This window comes from Aulostomus chinensis, chromosome 8 (assembly GCF_037954235.1).
Source record: "Aulostomus chinensis isolate RoL2024-O1b breed Wild chromosome 8, RoL_Achi_v1.0, whole genome shotgun sequence".
Taxonomy (NCBI): domain Eukaryota; kingdom Metazoa; phylum Chordata; class Actinopteri; order Syngnathiformes; family Aulostomidae; genus Aulostomus; species Aulostomus chinensis.
Window position 1 is genome coordinate 24112648 of NC_141327.1, and position 22085 is coordinate 24134732.

Here is a 22085-nt window from a genome sequence, read left to right on the forward strand (position 1 = left end):
ATACAGTCAACATGCACCAGTCAACACACAAGTCAATCACACAACATGTTGGTTCAGACAGCAAAACGGCCACAGGGACAAATTAATTCCTAATTCTATTTCTCTAAACCCTTCATCTTAACAGACTGTATGTGGAAACAAGAAGCGACTCAAAAATCCCTGAACAAACGTCAGTAAAATTTTACCTTGATTTTTGTTTGTTTGTTTGTTTCTCTGAGATTTACTGCGGCACATTCGAAAATGTCCTCTTACCCGTTTTGCCTTGATTATGTCGCAATTTATAAATGTCAGAGCGTAACAACATTTCTGAGTCATTATTTAGACAGTGTTTGACTGTGAGAAATTATACATCATCCTATTAAATCCAAATCATCATCATGAAGACAAACTTCCTTTACAGTAATATTATCCAAATAATGCTCCAGGGGTTGTACGTCAGTCGGTTTCAACACAAATTCTGGTAGACAGACAGGTTGTTATCACCGCCAAAAGTTGAGACACCTGTTATGGAATTTTTTGCACTAACTTTCAAGGTTTCAGTTTACTTCAACGGCTTGTTACTTGAGCTCTGACAAACACCTTTTTACGTCTCTACATTTCTAAATATTACATTATAATCTATTTATTTTAACTCCGGTTTTTGGTATTTACCTCCAGAATGTAAGTGTATAAACTAGTGCAAAAAAAAACCAAAACAGAATTAATTGGGTGTTCTACAGCTTTGTTTTCCTTGAAGTCTGTGTTTAAAAACATCCCAGTAATCCAGAAACACTCCTGTATTGTACCCTAAAGACACATTTGTTTAGAGAAAAGGAACATTTTTTTCTCTGTGCGACATATCCGGACCCAATTTGTTGACGGACCGGGTAACTTCCGGTTGGAATATCAACAGGCAACCACGAGTGCTTAAACAGACGAAATGGTAAGACAGGCTGGAAAAATGATCTCTGTCTGTGTGCTTGTAACGGACGAGAGTGACGTTTGAATGTGTGAGTGAGTTTGAGTATCAGCTAATGACCGGGAACAGCCGAATGTGACTTTACGTCATTGTTTTGTTTTGTTTTGTTTTGTTTTGTTTTGTTTTTCCAGCCCAAAACTCAGAAGGGAAAAGCACCGGAGAAGGTTGTTCATCCTTACAGCAGGAAAGCCGCCTACCTGGCCCGAGAAGATCTGCGACTGAAGAGGAAACAAAGGTGCTCAGTACAGGAATGTTTGAGCGTTAACTGGCTCGATGCTTCGAATACCTAAATATAAATATGCGGAGCAGGTAACGAGATTGGGTTGCTGCTGTGTATACAAATTTCCTCCCAAATGGTTTTTGATTCGTGTCATTCTTTCTGGGAAATAAGCAACCGAGCACTGATAAGTGTTACCGTAATTTCAACAACATTTCGACTTCCTGTCTACTTCTTTCCTCCACATGTACATGCACGCTAACCAAATCAGAATATTACTATCAAATAAATCACATTTCATAAGTCTTTTTTTATCTTCAATGAATGCTAAGTCATTTATAATGACTTAAAGCAACAGACGTGGTTGGTTGTTGCAGATCTGGCAACTTTTTAATATTTACCATCAAAACATTTGGTTCCCTGTAATACATTGCGGGGCCTTTGGTTACTATAATGAAATTATGAAGCAACCATAAATGTTGTTTGAAATGAACTTAGAATGTTTTGATTTTCTGAAGGCCACATAGATTTAATAAATGATAAATGAGGTCTGTTATTGTCTTTTATTGCTATTTTGTTGGCTACAAATAGAACAAATAAATGTAATGACTTTCCTGTCATCGTTTTCTCTCCTGCAGGCAGAAACATGACAAAGCCACACGCCTAAGCAACATCGGTAAGCCGTTGCTCACTGTCTTTTATTTTGAGCACTTGCTCCTTGTTTACCTGCTGGGAGAATTCACCAACCTCCTGTTGAATATCTTCTCTATACACACACACAGGTGAGAAGCTGTTGTGGTTTCAAACACACTTGGATCCAGAAAAGAAAACTTACACCAAAAAAGATGCTTGTGACATTATTGAAAGGTGGGTTCATATCAGGGCTCGTTAGAGTACTTAGACTTAATTGGTATCTTGCTGTGAACTGTCTAAACATCAGATTGCTCATCACGTTCATCTTGATGATGTGTGTGTGTGTGTAGGTACCTCCACAGGTTTGATTCTGAACTGGAGCAGATTGAGCTGATGAATGGGATCAAAGGTCGGAAGGGTCGTCTACACGGCGCCAGAGAGAATGTCATCAAGCAGACCATCGAGCGAGAACGAGCCGACTATGAGGGCAATGGGTTTGGTGAGTAAAAGTGTAGTAGTAGTAGTAGTAGTAGTAGTAGTAGTAGTAGTATAAGTAATGACACAGCAACCGAAAGCTTTAGAGTGTGTATGATGTAATGTTTTCTCCTCCTCTCAGAGATGCCGGACCTCATCAACAGCAAACATCTGAACACATTCAGGTCAGTGAGTTGCCTCGACTGTTCAGGCCAAGATGAGACAAAATGACCCGTCTGGGCTTCACTCGAGTCACCAGTTCTAACTGGGCCACGGTTTAAACTTTGTCTTACTTCCTTAGCCCCCCCACCCCCACCCCACCCCACCCCTCCCCACCCCACCCCCGTCTTAATTCTTGCTTGTGTTGGACAAAAGCATCTGCCAAATGAAAATGGTTGGATTGTAAATTGTAAACTGGCATGTTTCATCTCATCCTGTATCTAAATTTAGTTTCATTCCAGTCTTTGTGTAAGGACTGAGCTGCCGTCCAGCTAGTCAGTGACTTAACTGTTGACTCAGTAAGATCGCACATAAAATGATTCGTTTACTGTGGTCATGTTGTGAGGAAGCATCATTTTAGTGCTCTCATTGCTCATAGATTAAAATCCTCATTTATCTGATGCAAAGTTTCACCTTCAGTTAACAGATGTTTCCACAACTTCTTTATTTTAATTATACTGACGCACTGATATTTAGAAATGACCATACAAATTATTTAAAATGATGTCATCCTCAGCCAAACTTCCAGCCGCTGCTCCGGCGGATGACGAGTTTATTAAACATCCTTAATGGTGTCAGCAGCTCAGGTTGGCTCGGTTGTTTTCAGTGAACATCGGAGTCGTTTAGAAGGCAACAAACTTGTTCCTCCACTTTCTCTTTTCAATCCTGGATGCAAAAGACTGGTATTGCTAACAATAATCCAAAGAGATGACGGTATTAACCACAGGATCAGCACATGAAAAAAAAACAAACAAACTGAGAATATAACGTATGATAACGCTGATATTTGTGAATGTCCTTGTTCTGGCAGGGATTGGACCGGAGATCTGAAGAAACTTCCGAACATCAAACTGAGGAAGGTGTCTAACAAAGGCTTGGATGGGAAGAAAGAACAGGAGGAGGAGGTGGCAGATGACAACGAGGATGACTACGATGACGATGACGACAACGACGACGATGACGAGGAGCTGGATGAGACGCTTCTGGGGTCAGACTCAGAATGATGCTCGTTCACTCCATCGTCTGTGCTAGACTTCAGCCTGCTGTTCTAAAACTGAACATGGAACTGGCTGACTGTAGAGACTCTACGGTCAGAAAAGTGTTTGTATTGAAATGCTGCTACTCTACTACTGTCCACAAGATGGGACCAAACTCTCCTGTGACGCGTGGTTCAATAATGTGGCAGCAGTCAGATAAGGAGTTCTACATTCACTGTTTATTGCACAAATAAATATGCATTTTTAGATAACGGGATTATTCCATTTTGTCCAATCGGGGGTAGAAAAAAATGCTTTTTCAAAGATTTTGGCTGCACTCATATTGTGGTGGATATAAAACAGATTTTCCATGATGTGACAGTGACACAAACCCAAATTTAAACCTGTAAAAAAGTTGACACGTGTAAACAACAGTTGTGTTTAGTAGATTGACAGGTGAGAGCGACAATGTTTGGTAACCAAGGAAGCTAAATTAACCTCCGGAACACATAAAGCTGCAAAATGTGAACTACTTTCTGAAATGGTTCAAACTTCTACTATCACCATAAATCTTTTTTAAAAACATAAACTGTTAGATTTTAAACAGCTAAAGAGTGTGTGTCTGTTTATAAACGCCTGGCTCTTTGGTGTCTGAAGACCTGATTGTCCAAGAGGAGAGTAAAGGCCTCAGTATGCTTCAAAAGAAGTGATTGTCAGAATTAAAAGATGCACCCGCCCACAGTTTTTCAGTTGGATCATATTTTGATACCCGAGATCGTCTTTTCTGGAATATTATGATTGTTGTCATTTGCTCAAGGGCACATCACAAGATGGCAGTAAACCACACAGCCCTTCAGAGAGCAACAACTAAACACATTGAATTTGAATGTGTGTTCGGGCTCATGATCCAGCACAAGCTATGGAACAGAATCTGGCTCAGCACCGTCATTCCGATTTCTGATCCGTGAATAATGTCAGCACCGGCACCTGATTCCGATAAATCCGATATCAGTCTCGAGTCAGAATATCTGAGGCTGCAGCTCCTTGCAGAAAACTCCCGACACAAAAACCTGCACGGAAAAGAATGTCTGCAAACAATCTGATCCCGACTAGAGCGCCTTTAGGACTACCCGACCTCACACAGGATAGAATGACTGCCGCTACAAAACCTCTCTGGAGCAGCAAAGAACTGCCCTTTGCAAGTGTCTGAGTCCACATTTCCAGTGAAAAAGTGCTGCAACACAACTAGGACTGAGCCAGTCCACACGAGTCTGATCTTTAGACCGGGTAAGACGAGAGGTTTGAAGCATACTGGCAGCTTTAGCATCGACACACAACTCTTGTCAGTGCAGTTTGAAAAAAAAGTGCATGAAGGAATAAAAATGTTTCTCGCGACTTCATTGTCTCTTCCGTCTCACTTATTCCTGGCTCCTCGTGCTCTTCCCCGCTCTTCACGGCAGACCTCTGTTCTGAAGAAACGGCTCTTTCACTTGTGTCTCACGAGATCAGTAAACGCGCAAGCTGAGATGCTAAAACACTGCGGGTCTGACTCACACTGTGCTCACACCAGCCTCTTGTTGCATGAGCAGGGTGTGACTCAGTGCTCTAATCTGAGCCAGAATCAGTCAGACGGGGTGTTGTGTGGGTGCTACTGCTGCCTCCACAGACACCTCTGAGTCCATCTGTGCAGCCGGAGCGGGACTGACAGGAACCTCCACTGTGTCGTGCCTGCCGTTTGTCATGGCGCTGGGCCGGACCTGAGGGTTGTGCGGGTTCTTCTCGGGGCAGTTCTGCACGGTGATGATGCGGTTGAAGGCCTTGAGGCGCCGCCACAGCTGCAGGTAGACCTTACATTGGATGTACATGAAGATGAGGCCGCCTGTGAAGCCGATGGCCACCACAATCAGCTTGGTCCAAAAGGGCCACTCCACCACTCCTGGACAAACACACACATGATGACAGAGCTGAGCAAACCTGCAGGATGTGTGACGGACCATGATGGTGGTGTTTGCGGCGCTGTGCTTACCCTCGGGCGTATAGTACTTCAGAAGAGAAACTCTCCATAATTCGTCTGCAATCAAGAGTCAGTGTAATTTCTATTTATGATTGCTGTTGAACTCTGATCTATGATCTACACTTGATGATAGACAGTAGATATATATTATATCATGGCCACTCTAGATGTTTACTGGTTGAAGCTCTAGAATGTGGAGAGTGTAACCAACATTTTCGGTAGGCGTTTGTTTACAGGTCTAGATTATTACACCGACATTATTCTGTTAATTCTAATCTGTTAATAGATCAGATATATCCCGTCGTCCTTCAGCTCCTCGACAATCATACTCATCTGTAAAAAGTGAGGCAAATTCTGAGGGGCCTGAAATCAGCATTACTCCTAACGGTCAGCAGGGGGCGACATTGTACTGAATTCTATGGGCAAATCAGATTTCCTCACTTGATGACCTGAAGACAGATCATGGTCTCTTGCTTCAGGTCTTCTTCAGGGCAGCGTTTAGGTCATTTTCCCATTCAGTGTAAAACAGACGATAACAGATGATTACCATGACAGGCAGAGTCTGAACGGAGGTGCTCCATCACAGCTCCACCCTAAAACTGAGCTGGATGTACTCTCTGATCAGTCAATTGGATTTTTAGCCACGTTTCATAAACCAGCTCATACACGCCAGTTTTGGTGTAAAGGCAGAAAAAGATTCCGCTTCTGAAATTCTGTAGCCTACAGATTTTAATTTAAGAGTTTGAGGTATTTTGATCTGATATTTGTAAGTTAACAAGAATGGAAATGAATACAACATCGATTGAGTGAGTTACACTTGGCTTCTACCTGCCCAAACCCAATCCTGGTTTTCAGTAGTTGTGAGTCAAACAGGCTCCGATGAAAAATCAAGCCACCCCAGAAGCTGCTCAGATATATGCTAGTGCACAGAGGAGATTTTTGCTGGTGTTCAACTGTAAAAATTAGAGTTTGAAAAGAGAGATATTTGAGACACAAGACACATCCTTCCTGCAGTTTTCTGTCTGTTGTGAATTGCAGTCATGACACAAATAAGTGAGAAGCTCAGGATCGATTGCTCAGGTTTCATTATTTTTCCATTCCCCACTCATCGACTGTGACTCAGCTTCACCCACTTCAACACATCAAACCAGAAATTCCATCTCTTCTCTGCGTGTGACATCCAAATTACTTATATATGAACTTATGTGATTAAAAGGCATTTTGCTGGCAAGTGGCCATGGTATAAGGGGGGTTAATTCCAGTGTAAGTCACATGATCGTAAAAGATCTCACTGCCACGAACCACCTGACATACTCCTTTAAAATCATGAAACTTACACATGGTTTGGTGTTATCAGTGATTAAAAATGTATATTTAGATTAGCATCTATTTGGTTTGTAGCCTTGGATTCTATGATATGAGAGAGATAAAACAGATTATTCTACGACCACAGCACAACATTCCACCACTGAACACAACCTGGGACGTACCACGGCACTGAGGGGTCTACCTCCACGTGAGCAACACAAATGGAAATAACCACTAAACGTTGGCATGACGGCCGGCATTGGATCAATACTGGCAAGGAGCTCTGGCTCCAGTTCAACCAGTTCATGAACTGGGTGTTTAGTAGACACACACACAGACACACACAGACACACACACACACACACACACACACACTTACTGTATATTTCTCAAAATTTAATAAAACTAGTGAAAACATCGGGTGAAACACAGACATCTATTATCAAATTCATTACCAGAGTCACGCAGGTGATAAAGGAATCGGCAGAATTTTTCAAATCTATTTATTTTTCAGTTGTGTTTTGAACATGTAATTGGAGTGATATGACTTGATATATCGACAGATACATTGTAAAACTGCAAGCTAATGTACCAAAAAAGTTTTTTTTAAATGCTTTCCTGCTAGGAAATTAAATTAAATTGTATGTTGAGCACCAGTGTAATGAAATGTTGACGGTCATGAAAACAGTTTTACAAATACAGTGTCGCAATCAGCCACCACAGATGCTAACGCTGTCAGTTCAAAGCCCAAGCCTGTTCCAAACATTCACTCTGCATGTCTCTGGTACATGAGGGAGGGGTGTGGAGAGGAAGTACTAACCGTTCTTCCCAAGTCTGATCTCCTCAGTCGTCCTCTTGACCAGAATGTAGACTGACCACAACATACACACAATTGCTATCAGGTGAAACATGACCGAACAGAAGATCTTCCTCCTCTCGCTCTTCGACATGTGTAGCTTCTCCCACTGGACAACAGAAGAAAGAAATGTTCAGTAGTACATCCTCAAACTCTTGTCTGGAGGAGTAAGCATATAAGTCAACGACAGTGTGTGTGTGTGTGTGTGTGTGTGTGTGTGTGTGTGTGTGTGTGTGTGTGTGTGTGTGTGTGTGTACCGTGCGGAAAGGTTTGAGTTTTGTCTCCATAATAAAGTCAAATTTGCAGAGTTCACAGCAGCGAGTGTCTGAGGATTTGATCCACTGATAGAGGCAGGCATGATGGACGAAACTCAGGCTCCCCGTGCAGCGACAAGGCATTATCAGCGGGTACTCATCATCCCCCTCACAGTGGCAGATCCTACACACACACACACACACACACACACACACACACACACACACACACACACACTCGTCAGAATGATGCGCAGCTTCCATAAGGTCCCTGTGGATTGCTCCTGTACACTCACCTTCTCCGTCTCTGTAATGTTTGGATAAGAACTGTAAAACTGATGAGTGCGCACAGGCTGATGGACACACACTGACCTGCACACTTCCATCTCAGAGTCGTCAGAGCAGGGCCGCAGCAGGCCGCCGTTCACGCCACAGTGTTTCTGTGGAGTGGGCACAGACATGTCCCCACCCCCTGAGCCTTTTTCCTGATATGATTTGGTGATGAGCTCCTCGCCATCCTCTGCCACTGATGAGCTCTCCCTGCGAGACTTGAGGCCTCGGCAGCTGTTCTCTTTATCCCGGCTCTGTGACCCCTCCCTCTGGGAAACGTGGCCGTCTCTCTTCGCGGAGCCCCTGCTGCTGTGCCTCTTTTTAAGGCCTCTGCTGTCCTCCACCAGAGGCTGGTTCTCCTTCTCCTCATCTGAGCCCACCGACTGCAGCTCCATGACCTCTGTTTTGTCTTCCCCTCCCTTGCCTCCACTGCGGCGCCGTGCTCTTCGGGCTTTCTCCTTACTCCAGCTGCGGGCCTCACGGCACGCCTCGTCCTCTGAGCTAGAGTCCGAGTGGGTGGCACGTGAGCAGCGGAGGCGTGGTGGGAGGTCCCTCCGGTTCCTTAAGGACCGTTCTCTCTTTTCTCCCCTCTCGCTGCGGTCAGAGCTGAGGCTTCGGTCGCTGCGGTCCGTCTGCTCCTGTTTGGCATTCGTTTCCACGCAGTCAAAGGCGGAGCAGCTGTTCCTCTTACGGCGATGACGGCGCTTCACCTGCTTTTTCTGGGTCTGAGCTGAGGAGCTCAGAGCTGAGCTGGGGACTGTCATCATAGACGCATGTGTGCTCTTGCTGGATTTGTGTGATTCAGAAGCATCCTTCTCTAAGTGGGTCAGCTGCCCAGAACTACACATCAGACACACACACACACACACACACACACACACACACACACACATGCGCATGCACGCACACAGATGGAGACATGAAAAAAATCATAAATGAGATGGAAATGACACAAAATGAGAAGATTTTCCCAGGTAATTTAACCCAAAGTACCAAAAAGACTTCTTTCATAAACTTCCTCCATCCCAGTACAACCAGCTGAACGGAACTGAGGGTTGTGAAGCTCTGAGATGTTGAGCGTTCAATAATGGCCTCGCAAACTTTCAGAGTATACGAAATTACACAGTTGTTATTATCAGCTCTTAGAGAAAAGAAAAGTTGGTAGTCGAACAATGCCGTTATTTTAATCACAAGGGTTGGCAAAAAGACACCTTTTTTAGTCATTAATTAAAAGACGCAAATCTAAAGAACCGCTTAAAAAGTTAAAGCTAGTAATCGCATCCTTGCCCTTTGACCCCACAAGTGGTTTTTAACTAGTAAATGGAGAGCTGTGACTCATGGGTGGAGGGCAGCGATACGCCTCCGTCTGCTGGAAATTAAAAGAAGAAGAGCGCATGCATTGTTGAACAATGGTTTTGTAAAACAATGATGGAAGCAGACGAAACCATTCGCGTAGAACTGTGACCTGGAACGCTCTGTGGATAATATCTGACTCATATTTTTGATTATGGTCATCACAGCCTATAAAGAGTGAAAAGTGCTCTGAATGCCTGGAGACAGAAACATTCTGTCCTCTAAAATGTATTCATTTACACACACACACACACACATATATATATATATATGAGAATTTAATTATTTTATGTGTTTTTCATGACCAAGATGAATCTATAAAATTGATTTAGTTTGAATAACTATGCATTTAAAATTGGTTGTATCAATTTTTAAAGCGTAATGAAACTTCAAACCACGTTTATCATGGGATTCTGAGTAAAAGCTCTCGGATATCAAAATAAAACATAAATTCACAGGTCTTTTTTTTTTGCCCCGATACCTGACATGAAAGCAAATATTTGATAACTGCGTTGACAGCTTTGGAAAACCTTAAAATGAGAAAAAGGTATACAGCGCTGCAATCCGAACTGAACTTTATCTGTGGTGCTCACAGCTTCTTCTTTTTTTTAAAGGAAAAAATGTCACATTCAAAATTCAGCAGCACTATCACTCCCACCATCAGTCGCCCTGTTCCTCTTGAGAATGCGTTCTAACTGGGATGGAGAGAATAGTTCCAGTACTCCTGCCAGTGTGTAGGGTTGATACTGGAAGGACACACTGCTGTTGAATGATTTAAACTTAATTTATTTTACAGTATCTTTCCTAAAAGCAACCCAGTACTACTGGACGTATGCTTGTTTCTTAATATGTGTTGGTACTATCAATTGACCAGTGACCACTTGTGAGAGGAGTACGATCAGGATAGTATCGCGAGGAACTGGTGAGTACGGAATGATCTGAGCATGGTGAACAGACAAATGGAGGCACAAACACACACAGGGACGCATAAAACATTTATCCACCATCATCAAACACCAGGAATCAATCCAGCCTGGCCGTGTGGATATAATAAGCTGAAACATCCCATTTGTGCAATAAGCCATTTTTCTTTCTTTTTTCCTCTCTTATTGACTGCACCGTGGGAGCACCATTGGATTTCAGCATCCATTTTATATTTGTCATGCCCTGGAGGTGCAGCTGACCATACTAATTCAGTCTCTCGCTCCGTCAGGAAGAAACTCTGCATGTTAATATCACCCAGAGGCTTCTGGCCGCTCTGGTGCCGGCTTAAGATGATGTTTGTGTTTGCAGGATTTGCAGTAATAGGAAAAGGCTTTTTTTTTTTTTTTCCTTCAGTCTTTCATTATCTGAGCTAAAGAGATGGATGTCTTACCTGCATATGTCCTGAGAAGACGGAGTGATTGATGTCTTTGAGGCTGTCGTCTGTCCAGCTGTGGAGTTGCTGGCCTGCAACAACCAAGAGAACCTGTTGGGATCCCTCTGCCAATGACTGATCAATAACGGTTCAGCCACGTTATTCTAAAGGCCTAAAATAGGATGAGAAGCCTGCCGGTCCAGCGTCTGAGGCAGCCTCAGACACTCACATGGCCTGCAGGCCTCACAGGGTGTCACACTCCATTATTGTATTACACATTGATTTACAATCAAGTTGGTCCTCCGCATTCATCAGTGAGCAACCATGAGAGGGACCAACTCCATCGGAGTATGAAATTGTACAAAACTACATTTAACAAATGAGTGTTTGATATTGTTTGTGCATAAAAACAATGACAATTACGACAACAGAATCCTTAAACCACTAACTACTCCCCTCTCTCTTTCGAAATTCAAGATTACACAAACATGTAAATGTTTTTCAAGCATACATTGTATTTTTGTTTTTTTTCAACCAGGATCTGCTTCCTTGTGATGTCACAAACCCTGCTCATGGGACCACCTCTTAAAATAAGATATTCACGACTAATAGAACAGATTTCAATTCAAAACGATATTCAAACTTCAACTGAGAAAAACACATTTTTGACGATGGTTTTTTTGTTACGATTCTTGAAAGTAACATCGATAGTGCAAGTCACCAAATCCTTACGTATTTTAGATCATAACGCCAAGTCACCTAAGTTTCCCCAGCGCGGATAAAGTGATGTCTTATTTGTTGTGTGCACTAATTCACGTCTTTCAGGGATCTTTGCCGGCAGTGTAGTTTTAGGAGCAAGTGAAGAATGAATATAAAAATGTAATTTTAAATCGGTTTACTTGAAATTCTAAGAAGGTCAGCGAGTTGCCGACGAAGCTTTAATGCTTTGAGCCGACTGTATTAGGCTTAAATCAATCCGACAAAGATAAGGAATTCTCTCTGTGGGGTTTGTCCGTCTCTGACAACCTCTCACTATCAACCTACTTGAGTTCCTATTTTAATCCACACACCGAGAGCAGCAGGATCTTCTAGGAATGTTGATGCTGTTTTGAGAGATTAGTCATCAGTTTATACATTTCAATCCCAAACTGTCGCGGGTTAGACCTACACGGCACAGGTTACCAGGTGACCTCCAGGTGAAAAGTCAACCGTCTTCATGGCACCAAATATCCTGAGTTGCCCCTGACGCTACCTCGCTAACCCCTAAATCCTGACATAGGCCCAGGGTTCACTGCTGATCTCAGGACAAGAGAACCAAAAAAATAACCTCAGATAAAACAGAGCTGAGACTTGTGATGCGTACAAACTGTAAAATTACAGGCCGGATTTAAAGAAAACCAAAACAGAGGCAACTGAGAACTGATTTGATTTACAGTCGATATTAAAAAAAAAAAAAAGGAGTGAAAGTATAATTGAGTTTAACAAGTGACACAACCGTGGACTGAAATCCGCCTCATGTTAGTGACATTCACATCAGTCTCTTCTTCCGGAAACACACATTATGAACCATGACTTTGATATGAAATGCTCTGATGACCAGCGGTTACCTTGGAGATGTTGCTGGACCGACTCCCTGAGCGTCCAGGTGTCTTGCCCTGCCCCTGCAGACGAGACAGGAAATCATTACAGCGAGTCTGGGATGCTTTAAGAGTTAAAACCATTGCTTCATCTATCACGGCACTACAACCGTTTCACTGCAGCATCATAAATACACCAGCACCAGCCTCATTTATCTCACACTTCATTGTTATGCGCTGAAGGCCGCAACTGACATTTAATCCATAATCTGTTGATTAGTTTCTAGATTAATCAGCTAATTGTTTAATCGATTATAAATTGAATCTTATGAAATGTCTCAAAAAACCTCAACACGTGTTCTCAAAGCCAGAATTAAGGCCCGTGACTTCAAAAGATATTCAATGTGAAAATATATAAAAAACAAATAATACTAGTCTTATAAGTTTGACTTGAATATTCACATCACACAAAGAAAGAGCTGCAACGATTAATAATGAAGTGGATATTCTGTTCATCCTTGTCAATCTTTTGACAGGACAGAATGTCAAATATTTCCTGGTTCCTGAATCTTAAATAATCAGGAGCCGCTGCAAGTTTTTTGTTACAATGTTAAAAATACGAGAAAAGTGAGAAATAAGGGTACATTTGTCAAAATAAACAGTAAATTATTTAATTCTCTAACTATTTAATACAGACAAGGCAGATTTTAGCAACTGCGTCTAAAGCATTAGTGGCTCGCACTTTTATCTGACCAGCTGAAATCCAGCATCAGGAGTCATGCGCGGCCACGTGTCCCTGTCACTTCATGGTGACCTGAGCTAAAACTAGCCAATCCTATTACACGCCCATCCCGCATTCTGCAATGTGTCTCTATTTTAAATTCACTTAAAGCACTTTTCCTTGGGCGCCCTGCAGCGTTGATTGTCTGACCTCTGGGGTTAAGACCTTGACACCAACCGTCAGACGCGCTGACATCTGTGGCCTCGTTCACTGCCAGCACAAGCTTACACAAGTTGCAGTTGCCAGGTGATTGTATTAGCGCAGCATACTGAGAATTTCAAGATCTTCCTGTAAAGCGTCGTGAACACAGCGAACTTTCTGGGAATGTGAAGTTGTGCTTCTCAAATTACAACATGCATAGGTTGTGACAGGATGCAGCAAACCCCTGACGAACCCAAGTACGTTGTGGAATCGTTCGTTAACGACGATGGTCGAAAAACACGTGCAGGAGATAATAAAGGAAGAGGCAGCGTCTCGATACGTCAGTGTTACATCCTCCTCTCTGACTGACCTGTTTTTTGAAAACTTTAAAAACATCAACTTTACAAGATCTCTGAATGTTTTAGGACTGAGAGCATGAGAAATCCTCACGATAAACTTATTTTGCGAAGGGTTGGGAAATCTACTGTTAGAAGATGATCCTCTACAAACGTATCTGGCATCATAGGTGGGAAAAAAAAGAAGAAGAATAAAACCTCTCTAGATGAGGTTATGAGAATAAGGTGAATCCACTCGAAGACAAACCAAGAGACCTGCAGGGAGGAAAACAGCAGGAGTTATGAGTAATGTTTGCTTTCGTTTTTAAATTCACCGATGAACAAGTTGATTTTAGAGGTCTGGAAGCAGGATATTTCTGCCTCAGCCACACAGGTGATACGACTGGCAGCCAGTTACATTAAAGGATTAAATACAATTATCCCAGACAAAGAGCGCACACACACACCTCACACACACCTCACACACAGCTCCAGGCCTCAGCTGCCTTTACTCTGGAGATGCGCTAAATATGAGCGGTCTGGGGGAAGTGAATGAAAATCTGAAATAAAGTGAAGAGAATCAGGATTTTATTTATTTATTTTTTTTTTATTCTAAAGGCAACACATTAAAACCAACCTCAGTTTCAAATACTCCAGAGCTCTTTTGGCCTTGAGAAATAATACAGAGGTTTATAATCTGACTACAAATCAGTGTTAAAGAATATTAGTAGATCTTATTCCAATATGAGGACGTGCATTTTTATGATGCTGGACTTAAAGTTTTCCAAATAATTTGATGAATGAATGCCTTAATAAATGAGACAACATGTCATTCAACGCACCAAATATAATATTACAAATATAATTAACTGATCAAATATGACATGCATTGTCTTATGGAATTTATGTGCCTCTTTTCGCCATTCTTTTATATATTTTCTACCTCATTTCAGTTTTTTATAGATATAGAAATAACATGTAATAAACATTCATTTCTGTATTTTCTTGATAAATAACTGCCATATTATTTAAATGAGGAGACTTTGGCGCAGCGTCGTGGCGATTTACTTTTTTCTTACAAAGTATCTGTTTGGGCTGAGTAGGAATATGGTTGGGGAGCAGGTACACGCGTGCACGTGGGGACCTACACGTGCACGAGTGTACCTGAGAGCGTGGACACTCTGCAAATCAGTGAAATAAATAAAAGAGACAGAGAAGAAGACTGCATCATCTAATCTGATCAAGGGATTTACTGATACAGTAGCCATGTTTAAATCAGTAGCGCCGAGTAGAGCTCAGAGTACTGTAAACACTTCGCTCCTCCTCTGGGGGTTGGAGGAAGTGGAGGAAGTGGAGGAAGTGTGTAAGAACACATCAGGAATTCATCAGCAGTCAAGCGTACAAAAGATTTTTTTCTAACTCACTTTTAGGAAATAAAATCCACCTGGTAGGTCGAAGGTCCTGTAGCTGGCTTGTACCCTCGACTGTCTTCGTCCTAAAGGGATGGTTTTATTGCAACTAAAATACCGAATCATTTATATGTAAATTATTATAAAAAGTTGTTTTTTTTTAAAAAAAAAAGAAAAAGATTTCTTGTATGATTTCATGTTTTGTTTATTTACTTCAAACCAAAGCCCTGTTCTACCATTGCTGTGTTAGTGATCCATCTATGCCTGCGAGCTTGGTGGAGAATAAAAAAAAAAAAAAGTTTTTAAAAAATTGGTGAGTTAAAAAAAAAAAAACCCTCAATTAATGGGATGTATGAAAAACAATCCTATTTCGTCTCGTAAGGTGGAGTCTCCTCCAACACTCGCCGTAACTCAACCGTCAAGCTGTTAACATTTGCAGCGGCGTTCAACTCCTGTGAGGGTTTCTGAGCTGTTATGCATCAGCTTTGTTTCTGCGCGTTCAGTGGAGCGACACGTCGGCGAACACATAAACAATCAGATGATCCATTTTTACTGTCCTTGTCCTCTCTGTCTGTAATAGTTTATGTTTTAGTGGGCAGTAAAACAAGTTTGGGATCTATAAACCGAGACACTGGATTGTTGGAGGATGCAAGTAAGCAAACTCAGGTTTTAACCTCTTTTCCCTCCTCTCCCTTGCCAGACGCTCAAATAAAATCAAACACACAGCAGCACTGAACAGCCCGTCGGGAGTGATTATGATCACAAACTCGGGTGTCGTGCGTCGAGGGCTGGTGAGTTCCAGTTCTGCTCTGATGTGGCAATGAGTGAAAAACCAGCTCCTGAAAGTGAGTACAAGTCACAAAAGTCTTGTGTTGTTGGAGGACAACCCTGAAAGAAATATGATTGATGTTTTTAATCTTTGAGACGAGCTACGATGTATCACGTCTGGACCGACCTACTTAACACAGTAGGTTGGCCTGTGACCAACGAGCTAATAAACACGAGTCAAAGTGTGTGTTGAGAAGCACCAACGAGTGAGAGCGTATTCACACCAGTAGTAGTAGGCGGTTCCAACACAGTGGCAGTGTGAAAGCACTCCTGTAATGGTGTCTGCGCAGCAGCGTTGTAACAGGGTGGTCTTCACTGTGTTCAAACGACAACCCCCCCCCCCCCCCGCCCCCCAAAAAAATATATAAGCCATATCACAATATGGCTCAGTGCAAAATCCAAATCACAGGAGCTGCAATAATTGCCAAACGTGTGTCGAAATACCATCAAAATGAAGTTTTGTGGTGCTGTTTATGTGTTGAATACGCTTCCACATTCAAATATGAATCGTGACACAAGGATGGTTCCCCCTCTTATTGTGAATTTGTCATACCTGTCGAAATAATTCCAATTTGTTCAGCCTGAAACGGGGATGATGACCTTGACGGCAGCTACGGCTGAGCAGCAAACTGAATATGTATCACATTGAGAACCTCTCACCGGCTCCTACTCATTAAAAGAGCATAAAATAATGCTTGATTCACCGTAATCGAGGCAAAAGATGGAAATAATAAGAAATAATCAGTGACACACACATATAAACGTCGATCACCCAGCTCATCTGGCTACTCTGACTTGATCAAGAACATGTACTTCAGATTTGTTGGGAGGAAAAAATAAAGAATAAAGAAAGACAACGAGTGAACAGAGATAAAAATGCAAGTGGCCCATTTCTTTTTTCCATGATTTCAGGAGCATATATATATATACATACACGGTATGATATTGTATATATCTGGTATGAAAAAAAGAAGACACACAACACTTTAGTGTCGTGTGTTTTCACATATTTGTCATTTCCTCTATAAATACGAGGAACTGATCTTTATAAAGTATCGCGACCTCCACTTGCTGCTGCTACTCCTCCACTACCATTCACCAAGAGAGGGGTTACACACACACACACACACACACACACACACACACACACACACACACACACACACACACACACACACAGGGTTGCCAGATTAGGAGCAGCAAAAACTGGTCCTTCTGAAAACGACAAGCATCAGTTTCCTACGATGACTTACCAGACCACCTGCTCCTCGGCAGACACCCTGACTCAGTCTGAGGCAGAGCGGAGACCAGTGAGTCTCCGTGTGGACACGTCTCTGCAGGGGGGATTAACTGAAGTAGCGTGGCTATATTTTCACACTGTACATTGGCTTGGCCACATTTAGTCCACCAACCATCAACACTTTAAATTTAGTCCTGGCACGTTTTACTGCCTGCATGAAATATAACGTGAAATATTTGTGAATGAATGAAGCGAAATCCATTAAAGAAAAATAAACGTGCCATGGGATGGAGCTGTGGCGATCAGAATCTGGGGTCTCTCCATGGCGACACAAAAACTCACCGGGATTCACATATTGATGAATTCAGAAAAGTCCCGTTTAAAAAAAAAAAAAATAGAGAGGAAATATGCAGAATTGTGATAAAACAAAAAAATTACAGAGGCCTAAACTATTTGTTTTATGTATAATTAAAATCTCGAATAAATAAAAGCTTCTGCCTGTTTGTAAGGCAAGGCAAGGAAAGTTTATTTGTAGAGCACAATTCATACACATGGCAACTCAAAGTGCTTGTATGTTCCTCAGTCACGCTGGAAGAAAAACGCCCAGGGATGAGATCTCCACCATGGATGCTCCTCTTTTAGCTTCCATAAAAGCTCCACTTTAATGTGCAAGGTTTATCTCGAATGTTGTTGTTTTTTTTTATGAGAGAAAAATGTGTTTTAAAAAGATAAATTTGCGCTCCTGACGCTGCTGATGCAATGGGAAGTTTGTCTAGTTATGTTTGACAATATCCTTTTATCATCTGCAGAGCTTGTTTACTTGTATTTTTGTCATGTAATTAAAGTTGCAAAAACTGACATCTAAACTAAATATCTTCCCGGGCAGAGCAGCGTACGCCTGCTGGTTTCTGAACATATATTTATAGTCCAGACTTCATAACTTTGATAAATAGTTCAAATAGATTTTTTAATGATGGTGCCAGTGTGGTTGGAAGCGCATCTATAGTATACATTTGCAAATTCAGGCTGTGCCACTTTCCTCAAAATAAGTTTTAAATGTATTTTTACTTCAGACGGCTACAGATTCAACACTGATGAGATGGTCGTGTGTCCACTCTGCTTAAGAAATGAAAGGTTTTTCGGTGTCTTGTGCTCAGAACTCAACTACGTCAGAAGTCAAAAAGGCTGGAAAACGTCGGTTTGTTCTTCAACAAGGTCCTCTGTTTTAATCGCGTGTTACATTATCCATTATGTCACTGAAGCCATCTCAACTCTCGTCCAAATGTGGTCCCCCGTGATGACAAAAAAAATCCAAAGAGCTAAAATGCTAAAAAGCAGGGTTTCAACATCGACTATTTCCGACAGAGCCGACCGCCCAGCAGCCTGGCGTGAGGAGACAGCAGCCCTCCTCCTGCTCCTTAACATGCAGATAAACACCCACAATATAATCATCATCATCATCGTCATCATCATCATCATCGTCATCATCAAAGCGCTGCAGCCTTGCTATGTTCTCACTGGATTCCACTCAAACCAAATCATCTGGGATGCTTGTTGTCTGAACGTTTTCCGTACAGGGTCCACAAACAGCCGTGGGTTTTCACAGTGGTCCATCCATCCATCCATCCATTTTCTACCGCTTAACCTGTTAAGGGTCGCAGGGGGCCCAGGGGCTTTCGGTCAATTTAGAGTATCAATCAGCCTCGTCCTCTCTTGATGTCTTTGGACTGTGGGAGGAAGCTGGAGTACCAGAGAGAACCCACACAGGAACAGCGAGAACATGCAGACTCACACAAAAAGAGCCCATCCCCGAGCCGGGGCTCAAACCCGCAACCTTCCTGCTGTGAGGCGACAGTGCTGACCACTGCACCACCGTGCTGCCTTTCACAGTTGTATTACTTTTCCATTCACCTATACTTGTTGCTTGATACCTGCCTACAGCGACTCCACGGTCATATTGTTTACACTGAGGAAGCCGGCTTGCTGTCATGACGACCACGGTGAACACCTCTGCAGAAAATCTCAACACACGCAGAGGATGCGGAGGAGGGACAAAATGACGAGGGAGAAGAACAGAGACCAGGAGAGATGAAGAAAGAATTAAAGTCTATCTTCCCTCTATCATGATGAGAATCAGCGTTATGAGTCTCACATGCTTGGGAATCTTCATCACATGACCATAAAGGAACCTCTGAGCAGTCCAGACATGTCCCTGTTAGCCATGGGGTTTATGTCTAAACTACAACCATGGAGTTGTTGTTGTTTACATCTTACCCCCCTAAACCGGTAACTCTGCTGATTGAGTTCCAGCATCCCTGAGACTGCACTGTTTGTGCAAATGAAAGTTAGCAAAGTAACTTTCCTGCAGGGACCAATCAACTCTACCATGTGAAGCGGCTGGTTTCGTAAGATCAAGATGTAATGTGAGAAACCGTCTCGTCTGGCGTTAACTTAGGTGTTCAAAACAGCCGATCAGTGCGTGGTGAAAAGTTTGAGGACTTAAATTTGGACAAATCATAAGTGAACGATCCTGCAGGCCACGGTAGGTTCTCGTAGGGGACGGGGGAAGTGAGGATTTGTGATCTGTAGCTGCTCTGCTTGTTGTCAAGGGATCTTAGAAATTTTTCCTTGAAATAAAGCCAAACAAAAATAAATGAATACCTTTTGTGCTCAAATACTTCTTTTAATCATGCACTTAAGGAGATCTAAGGTCTTTTAAAGAACAAAGAACCAAAAACAATGGAAATGCCAGCATGTAAGAACTGTTAGAAATACTTAGACGCAGGTGACAGAATCACACAAAATGAGCTCAGGAACGATACTGAAACGCTTAATTCTGTGTGAGAGAGTTTCCGTCTGGTATGACCTCAGCTCTCATGCTGCGATAAGCCTCTAAATCTGTCTTCATCCAACCCTGCTTGCTCTTGGAGAAAAATGCACAATAGCTTGTACATGTGATGTAACACGAGGTGATCCGAGGTGACGACACATTATGTGAGATGAAAAGACGTCGCCTGATAGGACTTTTTGCGATGTTGTGTTCTTCCATGTGGCACTCAAAGATATGAGGTAATGTGCAGGCAGTTAAAAGCATCAAACCCCAAATGAGGGAGTGGTGATAAAAGGCTGGTGAGCACAGCTATACTGTTCATGTAACTGTCAGCTGATGCACACACACACACACACACACACACACACACACACACACACACACACACACACACACACCCAACACCCACTGCGGTCGTCTCCATCAAAAACCCAATCAGAAAACTGTGACTTTCTGGCCAAAGAAATAACTTCTCTGGAACCTCACGTCTCTGTTACCTGACCAACACTTGTTTCAACTCATGATTTTAAAAAAAGAAAGAAAGGAAAAAAAAAAAAAAAAAAAGCTCCTCCAGATCCGTCACTGCCACTTCAGGACGATGAAGAGCAGAGTAAAGGAATTCGAAACTGACCTCATTCTTGTCTTTGGAGCGAGGAGCGCTCTTGCCGTTGCTGGCGGTCTCCCTGACAGGAACCACAGTTATCTGTTGTACTGGCATGCTGCTGTTTCCAGGCAACACTGCTGTTACTCCCACAGCATTCTCAGTACGCTGTACCTTCCTGTCCTCCGCTCCCCGCAGGAGATCTGCTGCCCCATCCACAAGGAAGGGGACGGTTCTCCACTAACGCTGTCCTATGTCAAACCGATCCAGATCATAAAGTGGAGCAGAGAAGGAACAAGATCAGGTCACCGTGGCAACACGGAGACAGCTATGGAGATAGTGGGGTGTGAGGTCGTCATGACGACTGGGAAACTACTCAGCAGTGTGTGCACCACCTCCTGAGCCCTCCCTCTCCTGCCCTCCTGCTGAGAGAGAGAGAGAGAGAGAGAGAGAGAGAGAGGAGTTCCGATGAAGCTGTGCAGTAAACAAGGAGGCAGGGAATCTGTGTATTGTGTTAATGTGTGTGTGTGCGTGCGTGTGCGCGCACGCCTCTATTACAGAGGGGCAGGGCTGGGATTGTGCCGTGCTTGCCCAGTAATAAGCATACGGTCCACGAGGATTAGGGCTTAGACTAACCTCAATCTCCTCCTCTGACCAGGGGTGCTGCTAATAAGCTTACACAACTTGTGCACATGGACAGCTAACACACACACACACACATTGTTCAGGGACTTCCAGATAACAATGTGCAGATATATATTGAGCCATGTTGTTTCCATAATCTAAGGTCCTAATCTGACTCATCAGAGAGAGAAAAAGAACCCAAGTGTGTTGGCGTGTGTGGGTGTTGAGGGTGTAATCCTATTTCAGACTGTCCCGGGTCATGAGGATTATGACTGATATAAGTGGAAAATAGGTGACTTAAATGAAGACCAGTAGCTGAAGGAGGTGAAGAGGCAAATGTCCTCGTACATGAACAACTCCCGAGATTCACACATTGATGAGGACTGATCTTTAATCTGAAAAAATGCCTAGGAATGGCTTCCAACTACAGTAATGGTCTGAATCTGCAACAATGACAGATCCCAACTGCAGCTGTAATCTTAATCTTCTTTGCTTTTTTTGTCTACTTTCATTTCTATGGATCACATTTCATTTAAGAGTTTGGCAGTGACTCATGTTCTGTAAATCTTACACTGGATTTCCTAATTCCTCGTTTGAAAAAAAAAAAGAAAAATCCTCTGGAGCCAGTCTGACAGAGCCAGAACTGCAACAGGAAAAACATGCCACAAAATGGTGACGAGCACAGACACAATGGACTCAGCTGTACAGATGAAGGATCGCAATAATGGTGTTCTCTTTTTTTCCTGAGATTCCAGTATTATTGAAATAA

General features: G+C 42.6%; 2 protein-coding genes across 3 annotated transcripts; one reads left to right on the top strand and one right to left on the bottom strand.

Moving 5' to 3' along the window:
- The first annotated feature begins 804 nt into the window (after positions 1 to 804).
- Positions 805 to 4849, top strand: tma16 (translation machinery associated 16 homolog). The gene is made up of 7 exons (XM_086211808.1): positions 805 to 922; positions 1090 to 1193; positions 1814 to 1851; positions 1958 to 2042; positions 2159 to 2307; positions 2425 to 2467; positions 3313 to 4849. The coding sequence occupies exons 1-7, from the start codon at positions 920 to 922 to the stop codon at positions 3503 to 3505; spliced, it is 615 nt and encodes a 204-aa protein (XP_086067934.1). The 5' UTR covers positions 805 to 919; the 3' UTR covers positions 3506 to 4849.
- marchf1 (membrane-associated ring finger (C3HC4) 1) lies at positions 3689 to 21126 on the bottom strand. 2 transcript variants are annotated; one of them, XM_086211806.1, is made up of 8 exons: positions 20723 to 21126; positions 12558 to 12611; positions 10969 to 11042; positions 8283 to 9080; positions 7914 to 8094; positions 7621 to 7765; positions 5505 to 5549; positions 3689 to 5414 (listed from the first exon to the last, which is right to left on the bottom strand). In XM_086211806.1, exons 1-8 carry the CDS (start codon positions 20807 to 20809, stop codon positions 5104 to 5106), a joined length of 1695 nt encoding a protein of 564 aa, XP_086067932.1. In that variant the 5' UTR covers positions 20810 to 21126; the 3' UTR covers positions 3689 to 5103. The 2 variants fall into 2 exon arrangements, with proteins under 2 accessions (XP_086067932.1, XP_086067933.1); XM_086211807.1 differs by lacking the exon at positions 5505 to 5549 and having other exon boundaries at positions 20723 to 21114.
- Between the last annotated feature and the right edge of the window lie 959 nt (positions 21127 to 22085).